The 11,311-nt window shown below is 41.2% G+C and overlaps 1 protein-coding gene across 3 annotated transcripts; it reads right to left on the reverse strand.

Moving 5' to 3' along the window:
• Window positions 1-280: 280 nt before the first annotated feature.
• On the reverse strand, window positions 281-6,720 carry LOC105888488 (S-adenosylhomocysteine hydrolase-like protein 1). 3 transcript variants are annotated; one of them, XM_031564964.2, is made up of 17 exons: window positions 6,584-6,720; window positions 5,531-5,642; window positions 5,135-5,278; window positions 4,944-5,044; window positions 4,628-4,730; window positions 4,322-4,416; window positions 4,027-4,133; window positions 3,670-3,786; window positions 3,486-3,549; window positions 2,869-2,957; window positions 2,698-2,768; window positions 2,419-2,513; window positions 1,968-2,066; window positions 1,803-1,871; window positions 1,406-1,484; window positions 1,121-1,241; window positions 281-982 (listed from the first exon to the last, which is right to left on the reverse strand). In XM_031564964.2, exons 1-17 carry the CDS (start codon window positions 6,641-6,643, stop codon window positions 961-963), a joined length of 1,548 nt encoding a protein of 515 aa, XP_031420824.1. In that variant the 5' UTR covers window positions 6,644-6,720; the 3' UTR covers window positions 281-960. The 3 variants fall into 3 exon arrangements, with proteins under 3 accessions (XP_031420824.1, XP_012669672.1, XP_012669674.1); XM_012814218.3 differs by having other exon boundaries at window positions 281-967; window positions 6,584-6,718; XM_012814220.3 differs by lacking the exon at window positions 281-982 and having other exon boundaries at window positions 1,117-1,241; window positions 6,584-6,719.
• Between the last annotated feature and the right edge of the window lie 4,591 nt (window positions 6,721-11,311).

Here is an 11,311-nt window from a genome sequence, read left to right on the forward strand (position 1 = left end):
AGCTAACACACAGCGATTAGATAAATCAATAAACTGCAACGTCATACGTGTAGACTGTTTTCAACATGTCATTAAGATGAAATTGTTTAGGCATTGAGAATCTATGGGAGAGTGATAACTTCACTGAGCAATCAAGAGCTTGCACTCAAACGACTACTTGGGTGTCTTAAGCCCTGTCTGACCTCTACCCCTCTTCTCTCTCTCTCTCTCTCCGTTGCATCTTACACAAATACAATGACACACACAACACAACACAAGAAAACACACAGCGATTAACAGATTGGATTTCCACAATGCCATGTTTCAGATCAATGTCAAAAGTAGAGTAAAGTCATAATATTGCAACACCTAACATATTGTTATCATGTTTGTGAAAAGTTTTGAAATGAACTGAATGGCACAGAATGTTCTCACTCCCATCACCCTGTCCCAGTGTTAACCCCAAAGTACCCGATGGACTACTACACCCATGGAATAAGTGGACAAAATAGCTAAATCTATAACATTTTTATATATTAAGTATTTCTAACTTGAAATGAAACATTTCTAATAGCATTACATATTTCAGTGAGCTATTTAGTCATGAATCATAATTAAACATTAATTATAACAAATTAAACATTTGTGTTATCTGATCTGTTGTAAAGACAGTGTGATACACAACAGTTGATATAGAGTGCTGAAAAGTGGAACAACATCATGAAAGCAATCTTAAAATACATGGACTGTGTATTACATACAAAATCATATACTCTTCAATTTGTGATTCAGTCAAAGCAGAAGAAATGTAGGTTGACTGAATAAGTAGGCATGAAATTCGGGATATCCAGTCATAGTGCCATTCCAGAGTTATCCTCTAGATGGCAGCAGAGTACCAGCAGTCAGATGTCCGGCTGAGAGTGGTGCATTGGCATTCTCCACAGCCTGTCTTTTCTCTCTTCGTGAACACGTTGCTGTGTGCTAATATCTGAAATATTTAGTCCTAATTAGAGACACATTAGCTGTATAAATATGTATAACAATGTATACATATTTGTCAAAAAACTTGTAGTAACTCCCAGTGCAAAAAACGCAACCAATCATGTAAAGATCATCCCATTTATTATAGTGTTGGCTTTACCTGTAGTAGTTTGGTTTGAAAGGTCCATTCTTGTTCAGGCTCAGGTAACGTGCCTGATCATCTGTCAGCTCAGTTAGGTGTGCATCAAACGTCTGCAGGTGAAGACTAGCCACATACTCATCTGAAAAGAACACATCCACTCAAAACTCTGACTGGTGCATGGCAGACCTTATCTCTACACAAACAACATAAGTGGACCACTTCCTGTCTCATTTATGACCCAGGAGATGCAACAAATCTCTAAGAAATTCCCAGCTGTAAACGGTAACTGGTCACTGGCCTCACCCATTTTCTTTGGAAGCAAATACACATCTTGTTTGTAGCGGCCCTCTGGCGCATTATAGAGCTCTATCAACGCCAAAGCCTGAGGAGAAAAGAGGAAGAGATCAAATGCAAGTGACCAAGCATGGTTGTCTGTCCCCGCTATTAATAATAATAATAATAATAATAATAATGATAATAATAATAATAATAATAATTATAACAATAATTATAACAATAATAATAATGCAAGCTGGGAGAATTTCGGTGCATCTGTATATCATTTCCATGTCCCCACACTTTCACTCTGAAGAGCATTAAATGCGCCAGAAGGCCTCAGAGACAGACAGACTGCTGACTGAAACACACTGTTGGAGGAGCAACCACTGCTGTGGTTGAGTGTCAGCAGGTAGATAGATACCTGAGTAGTGGCTGTGATGGAGAGGACAAAGGTGGGCACCGTGGAGCAGCTCAGGTTCAACAGGTGACCCTACACAGAAAGCATGATATGACGATATTTGGTGAAAGACAAGACAGTGCACAGTATGCTGAAGAAGAAAAAAATTAATTTAAATTTGTATTGGACCTCGGCCAGGAGAATTATCCTTTTGCCATCTGGCCAGATGATATGATCCACCTGTGACCTCACACGCTCCCAAGTCAGATCTGGCATCCGGAGGCTAGCCTGGAAGAGGACACGACCAATCAGTCCAGCAATAGTTTCTCTGCCCCCCCCCCCCCACCCTTTCTAGTTTTGTCCAGCTGTTTCATAATAATTGCGCGATCACTCTTGCACTTCTGTTGTTTTATGCAATAAGTCAACACACGTCATATTTTAGTACAACAAAGCTGCTCAACAATTTCACAAACAAAAATTATCTATGACACAAATGACCAGTTCACTCAGTTGTAGTACTGCGAGTACCAGAACTCAGTATTTTATTCTGATTTATTTTTCTATATTATATATATAAAATATATTATTTTCTATATTATATATATATTATATTATATATATATATTATTATGTCACTCACCACATCTATCTCTGTATTGGAATGCCCCATGTTGCAGACCATGCAGCCATTTTTCATGCGGTCCAAATGTTCCCTCCTCACAACATTCTTGTTGCCTACAGACCAATCACACAAATCTCATCTCTAATCATTTCTCATCCTTCCAACATCTCAAACAAATAGGGTGTCAATCCACCCTAAAGGAGAAAGGAGGAGCAACCAAGAACATTACAGAGATAAGCAGTTAAAATAAATAACAAGCACTACACAAAAACACCAAAGTGTGTTTTCTTTACATGCCTGTACATGTGATGACGATGTCTACATTTCTTATGATCTCGCTCAGCTTGACCAGTCGGAAGCCATCCATGCTGGGAAGAGAGAAGATATGATCCAGAGTAAATAAAAAGGGTAAGGCTCCAGGGCAGTTATACTGTGAAGCTCTACAATAATAAACCTATTGCACAGTACCATGCCTGCAGTGCGCAGATGGGGTCGATCTCTGTTACATACACGATGCAACCCAAGGCCTTCAGAGCAAAACAGCATCCCTTACCAACCTATAGAAAACAGGTTAAACAGCAATACGGAGTTCTGTTCCAAAACTAGTAACCTACTACCTAAAAGACATGCAAAAACCTTGCAAACACCACCAACAGCCCAGCTGACACTGATAGAAGGGTGCCAACACACTAACTGGTATCTTTTGGCAGTATAGCTGGAAATGTCATGTGTGTGAAAGCTTTTCTTCGATTTTTGCAGGGTGTTCCAGCCCTACAGAACTACATAGAGCATATCCTGGATGGCTAGTGGGGAAGACACAGGTGTTTATCTGTCCTTCACATGAACATATGCTATCAAAATTAATTTAAGGATGGTACAACTAGGTGCCTATACAACCATAAAATTGTTGCATAGTGTTACTTTAATACGTGAATATAAAATAATAACCAAACCACATCTGGACATCCTTAATCTGTTCCTGTGAATCAGAGCGCATTATGTCATGCGATAGTAAGGAGGGGACAGACCAGGGGAATGAATGCAGACAGACCAGGGGAATGAATGCCAAAACAGTCTGTGTTTACCTCTCCATATCCACACACCACCACCTGCTTGCCACCAAACATCACGTCGGTAGTTCTCTTCAGGCTGGGTGTAAAGTTTCAATGAGAAAAATATACATCATGCACATAAATATTTCATATATACGTATATTGCAAAGGTCTTGTCTTAATGTGTATCTGGAGGTCACGAGAGAAGCAAACTTACCCGTCTAGAATGGATTCTCGGCAGCAGTAGAGGTTGTCAAACTTCTGCTTGGTCACAGAGTCATTAACGTTCATGGCTGGCACGCACAGCTTTCCTGCTTTAGACAGCTGGTACAGCCTAAGAAGACATCAGATATGCAATACATGCAATAACGTTAGCAGGCAATACAGTAATGTTAGCATACAATATAATACAAGTATAGCATATGTAGTGTAGTAGACTACATCCCTATGTTATCCATACAGCCACAGTTGTATTTGGAAGACATGACATTATTTTTGGATATGAGACATGGGAAATTAAAACTACAAAGAAAGAACAAAACTGCATGAAGCTCCAAGAAGGAGGGCTCAATACCTGTGAACTCCAGTGACACTCTCCTCCACTATGCCCTTGATCTTCTTAAAGACGTGGGGGTACTTTTTATAAATGCAGTGTGTGAGATCTCCGCCATCATCAAGGACCTACAAAAAACACCACATGAGAGATGACAAAACACAACTCGGATAACTATGTAATTGAACACGTTTTAAGATACTATCTCAGTTACTGAAACAAACCCTACAAGACTACAGGATACATACAAAGCCAAATAGTACAAGATTAAGGCATCATTATCAACAGAGAGGAGAGGCAACACAACAGATCCTACCATATTTGGTTGCCAGCCCTCTAGGTTCACACAGCGATCAATGCACCACCAGAAGTCATCCTCTGATTCCCCTTTCCAGGCAAACACGGAAAATCCTTTCATGCAGTGGGGAAGGCAGAAGAATGTTTCGCATGGGACACCGAAGAGACAAGAATAGCATCTCAAACATAAACAGCCACACAGAATCTGAGCATAATGGAAAATTATTACGTCAGAAAATGGAAGTAGTGTAATGTGTGTGCCTGTGTGTGAGTGTGCCTGTGTGTGAGTGTGCGTGTGTGTGAGTGTGTGTGTGTGTTCCCTTACCGGCCTCTGCTAAAGCTGCGGCCACAGCATTCTGTGTGGAGTAGATGTTACAGGCAGCCCACCTGCACTGAGCCCCGAGAGCTGCTAGGGTTTCTATCAACACCTGAAGAGTTAACACAATCCCTTAAAGAGTGAAGACAACACCCACAAGGCACGTCTCACCAAACCGACTTACATTACAAGTAAATATACATTTTCCCCGTATGTGTTCTCTGTGGGAATTGAGCCCACGATCTGGCGGGGTCAACCAGTTGAACTACAGTAACACATGACCAGGGTCAATGTTTGTGTGGACGCTCAAGACCATCCCACCTACCGCAGTCTGAGCAGTGATGTGTGTGCAGCCCACTATCTTGGCTCCAACTAAAGGTTTTTCCCCTTGAGCTCTCTTCCTTAGCGCAACAAGCGCTAACATCTCTGCACAGACCAACACATTATTTTTTTTATTTAAGATAGCATTCTCAAAATGTTCACACAAAGGTATTTTCTTGTTGTCGCCTGCCATACCCTGTTCTGCAATTTCAATCTCTCTGCGACCAAAATCAGCCTGCTTGATGTTTTTGATGGAGAAGTCACTGTTGCCTTTGGAGTTTTTCTGCACCTTGTCCCGAGGTGTGCCCTCATCGTCTGAGCTGTCAGACTCTGAGGCAGCTGAAAAACAAACAGGAACTCTTTCAGTATTATACATCATAATGCTCTCAGAGTGAAAATAGAAATGTGTTTTGTCTGATAGGCCTTTTGGCACGCTAACAAAAGGAGATCAAGACAGAAATCAGTCCTTTGAAGTTTTTATAACTTGCCTGACAAAGAACTATTAATCTCTATTATTACAGTGATCCTGCCTTCAGTGCTTTCACACGGTAATGCAGACTCCCGTCTCTGTGTGTGTGTTTAGCACTGTACCTGAGCTGAAACTGTCCGTGGACGACTGCGAGACGGAGCGGGAGAAGGACCGCCTGCCGATCTTACCGGGTCGCTTGTTGAACTCCTGCTTCTGCTCAGTGAGCTGAATTTGCTGTGCAAATAAACCAGAGAGGGTAATTAGACAAGGCTCAATGGGCTCTGCTCTCACAGTGTGCCATAATAATAATAATATGTTACATTACATTACATTTACATTTAGCAGACGCTTTTATCCAAAGCGACGTACAAAGGAGAAAACAATAAAGCTACGAGCAATAGAGACCTAGTGTAACAATAAATACAACTTTACATAAGGAATAAAAAAGCAGGAAAATGTGCCAGGATGGGGTCTCAGCACATGTTATCTTATAAACGAGCATACAGATAAGATGTATATCTAATTCACTGATATTCTTGAACTTCCGTTTACTCATTCTGCCAAGGATCTCTTTCTATAGTTCTAGGATATTAAGGCTCCTATATCAGCGCTCAAGTTAATTAAACCGCCGGGGACTGCTGTATCACACCTGGCTGAGCAGACTCAGGTGTCAGTGGAAAAGAGAGGCTATGTTTGAGAACCCTTGGGGAACACCAACGATTTTGCCACTCAAAGAGCTTTGTTCAGAGTGTACAGTCAGGCATTTTCATAAGCTATGTCTATGCCTAGTAAACGGTGAGTCCACTAGTTGAAATTATGAATACATTATTGTACAACAATCTGCATTTGCAATATGCATCTGTCTCTGCACATAATGTAGTGCTATAAAAACAACTGTTGCAAGATAAAAGATAATTCTACAAAAGCACTGAACCAATATAGCAGAAAATGAAACTTTCTGAGGTTTCCGTTAGATAACCACAATTTTAGAAACATTATTATATTGACAGTTACACTGCCAATGGTCTGCTCACAGCCAAAACAACATCCTGTCATAGGTTACATCATGGAAAATCTCCACCCAGCATTTTACAGCAACCAAAAAATCTGGCCACTCGACAAGCCACCCACAACACACCATATGAGATTTAAACAGCGGTGACCCACAAACTCACCATCCACTGGGGTAACTGGAAAGCCAGGTTAGAACTACTGGAGGATTCCCACTTGGCCATGTCTGCCACAGCTACAGCTCAATCCGCCCCTTGTCCCTGGGAATGGCTTTTAAAATCGCTGCATAGCCCTCCCTCACACTCCCCCCTCTCCACCCTCCACCCTTTCCCTCTCTGCAGTTTTAGCCCCATGGTCTTCTCTTCCATGCCAGCTCTCTCATCTTGCATGGCTGATCCCTCAGAGTCGGACATTAGCAGAGAGCATGGTGAGCTACCCAGGGGCTTAATCAGATTTAATATCCCAGGGCCCTGCAAGGCTGAATTCCTGGCTTTTGGCAAACCATTGCCATGGAGCGGCATTCCAGTGTAATACAAACTCGCTTCTCCACACGGCCAGTCAAAACATTGTGCACGTTCACTTAACTGCCCACTGATTAACCCGCACGCAGAACAGAAGCGCGTAGTCGCATTATGGCACATATTAACTTGTTTCAACCTAAGTAAGTATGCGGCGAGCGAGTGCGGCCTGAGTGCATGTCAGCGGGGAAATTCAATGACGCATTCACTTGACACCATGTACCAGTGTGAAGGACCAGAGGGTTAGTGAGTCTAAATGTGAGTGGGTGTCATATTTCTATCGCGACACAGCAGACGGGAGCCACAGCATACGTTCCACTCAACGTAACCGAAAAACACACAGAACATAACAGGCCTGAATAAGCAGAGAGGGTTAAGATTTTAATCAGGTTAACTCTTAGAGTATAAGCATATTGTAAAGATATTTTTTTTCTCTGAGGGAAAAGAAGCTTCAGACAAGGTTTGGAAGGTTAAACACCTACTGTGCACACAGACATTCTGATATTTGATGCCCCTGAAATAAGTCGGTTGTTACAAAGGTTGACATCAGCGTTCCACAGCATACAAAGCTTGTTTTTTAAGAGCCATGGAAGACAAGTATTTAAGTGAAGCAAGCTGTAACCTTAGTAACAGGAATTCTTTGAGCTCATGGAACCAGCTCCTTATTAGATAGAGACAGCTCAACCGGTCCCACCCAAGAGATTGCTATCACAATGGTGTGGATGTGGACAGTATAATGTGTTTACACTACATCATTACCATATTATTTCACTGTGATTGTAAAAGCAAAAGGACATTGGTCATTTAACATCCAAACCAAAACCTGGGTTAGATTTAGGATATACTACGACTATGGTTACTATGGGATGAATCTAAAGTCTGTTGTAACTAATGATGGTGGACGTACATCAACATGACATCAGCATTAAACCGCCCACTTAAACACAGTGTAGGGGCCTTTAGCTGCTGGGCATCAATATGCTCTCTCAAGGTTAATGAGGTCTGCCAGTGAGTCATATCTTTGTGGAGTAGAGCACTACAATGTGGCTATCACATGGTGAGAATGTTTCTATCAACACGCTAATAGGATCTTATGAAGTACCTGTCATAACTGAAAAGATCAAAACAGTGCTATCAAATGGACAAAAAATTATTGGAAATGATTAATCACTACAATTATACAAGACTAATGTAAGTCCTGTCATATGATAATAATGATCACATCTAATCTGGGCTAGTCAGTGAAGCATAGTGTAAAGGGCAAGCAAGGTCCTCCTTTCCTCTTATCTTGTGTATGTGTCTATGAGAGGACCCACACACACACAGAGATAAAGAAAGAGAGAGAGAGAGAGAGAGAGAGAGAGAGAGAGAGAGAAGAGGGTTGATGTGAAAGAGGGAGGGAGAGAGGTAATAGGATAAAAATGGCATGGGATCACTTGAACCCTGTCAGAATAAATTCATCTCTTTATAACAGTCCAGTGATTCAAGAGGCCCAAACCACCGCTGGACAGGCAGCAAGAGTTTCCTCAGGCCAAGAGAATTAGCCGCAAACATCCCTGGAGTCACCCTTGCCCAGCTTGTGCTTATGTTTTAACTATGAATCAAGGTGCGCATTTTCTGCTCTTTCAATCATTATTTCACATAAAGACGCCATGTTCCATCACCCAGAAGTTGGCCAGAGGTGACCAGCCCCTCATGCAGGCACATTGGGATTTTTCCACAGCCACCTACGCTCATGAATAAATACACCTTGTGTTGTGTGAGAGGGGTGGGGCGTCTGCTTTTCGCAGTAAAGACCAGGTATGTAGATTAATTTCAAAAGCTTCATCCAAGGAGGATGATAAAAGAGGATTTTAGTCCTTTTTTATAAAAATCAGTGTGATTTATCAATTAGTGTTAGTGGAGAGTACTTCGGTACTTCTGAAATCTGTCGGTCAACTTAACAATAATACCCCATAAACCTTTACGGGCGGTGAACTATGAATGCTTTCCACTTCAGTACACTCCATTAACAGTGAGTCCGGACGCAATCACAAAGGTCAATCATTCAATACATGAGAGTATCAATCACAGTGAGTATTCTAATAGGATTTAGCTTTGTACCATATATTGGAAACTCAGTCTTGGATTTGCGTCAGTCATGGGTTCAGGTTTATTCTTGAACAATGGCGGCCGACATTGTTGAGACAGAGACTTGAAGATTCACACTCCCTCACAGCGCTTCACCTCAGCATATCCAAATTATCCATTGTAGGATTTGCCCTTAAATGCTGAGTCTAGGGGTGTTACCGTCTATTCAAATAGGCCCTGGATACAAAGCTCTTTGTCCCGACCTGGGTGGGAAGGTGAGAGCAATGTCACACCTCACTCCCCAGGTCAAAACCAATACTAGTGGAATCCAAAATAAGAGTAACAATTATAACTAGGTATAAGATACATTGAATTATTGACTATGGCATATCCTTAATAACTATAAAATCTCAAATGCCGGTCCCTTCAATTCCTATAGACCAGCAGCAGAACATACCACAGGAAAGGGTTCAAGTGTCTAAGGAGCGCGTGCTGCATGGTAATCTACAAAATACGTCCAAAATTGTCTTCTAAATCAAAAGTAAATCACTTCTTAGTATTGACCTGTATCGCATTAATACATCATCACTTTGTTTAGAGAGAGAGATACTGCTGTGGAGAAGTACCTTGATGTTCAGTGACTGCACAGCCTCTGTCCTCTCGTTCACCTTGCCTAAATGGACCAAGTTGTAGACCCTCCTCATGGTTTTGGCAGTAGTAGTAGTAGTAGTTTTGTAGTATAAAAAAACAAGGCCAGCTAAAACTCACTGTAGATGGTAGTAGGAAATAATAAGGTATTTTCTTGCTACAGATGAACAGCACCTTTGAGGCAGGAGCATTCAAATGAACTTCAGTATTTAAAGGCGTAGAAAGGACACTCTAGAAAACTAGAGGACTTTAAGGTGACGTATTCCAGGACAATGATTAAGCTGTTGCAACAGATCCACGCCTCATTAACAACTGACTTGGACTGAAATCAGAAACTTGCTGAACCTATGCTTGTGATGATTACCTCTGTGGGTGGATAGGAAACAACATACATATGAATAGACATCACAATAACTTATTTACAGCATGAAACCCTCTTTATAGTACCTCACTTTAAAACTCAATAAATATCACTATTGCATTGATGCACACTAAACGTTACATATGAGTTATGACTGTGTTGGCATGGTCTCCTAATACTGGTAGAAATAATGAAATAATTAAATGTCAGTTCTTAAGCATTGATAGCTGACATGCATTATCTGCAGGGAGATGCTGGCCATGTCAGCAATACAAACAAAGGCTTTAATTAAAGTGCACGGGTGTATTTTCAAAGAAGGTGCTTCACCAGTCCCATGGGAACACAGGTGATGTGGTGCACCTGCAGGTGTGAGTAGTGGAAACTCACTGGATGCTCACAATGACTCATTGTACCTGGCCACACACACACATGCAAGTACACTAACGCACACACAAACGCAAACGCACACACACACACACACACACACACATGCACACACACGCACACACACACACATGCACACACACACACACACACACACACACACACACACACACACACACACACACACACACACACACACACACACACACACACACACACACACACACACACACACACACACACACACAAACATTGAAAAACCCTCCTCATCTGTGCACTTCAGATTGATTCAGAGGGAAGGAAGCCTTTATCATAAGCAATTTAAAGGTCCAGATCATTTCCTTATGATGAATATAATGCAGTGGTTCACTTCAATGCATTGCTCTAAACATTACTCACTAACAGGTCACGAATACCACTACACCACTTGACTTGAGTGAGGTTCTAGAAGGTGCTATTTATTCTGACATCATGACTGGTGATATAATGAGCGATACATCTGTAAATTATGCTATTCCAACACAAATGTGTTACTGTTGGGAACTATTCATGTAGTGTATTGCACAATTCTTGGAGTAAAGCAAATTTGCAAAGTAGATTTTCTTAATTCATATCTTGGGTTTTGTTTCTGTCACCTATATTAGTACTTAACTCGCATTACAGTAGTTACATTCCTACACTTTTTATTCCTTATTCCTATATTTATTGTTACACTAAGTCTCTATTGCTCGTAGCTTGATTGTTTTCTCCTTTATAAGTCGCTTTGGATAAAAGCGTCTTCTAAACGACTAAAAGCAAATGTAAATGTAAATTTTAAGAAGCCAGATTTGCAAATTTTTTACAAAATAAGTAGCTACAAAGAACCATCGTTTTGTCATTGTTCATTCTGAATCATGAATATGAGCGCCTTC

Source organism: Clupea harengus, chromosome 3 (assembly GCF_900700415.2).
Source record: "Clupea harengus chromosome 3, Ch_v2.0.2, whole genome shotgun sequence".
NCBI lineage: Eukaryota > Metazoa > Chordata > Actinopteri > Clupeiformes > Clupeidae > Clupea > Clupea harengus.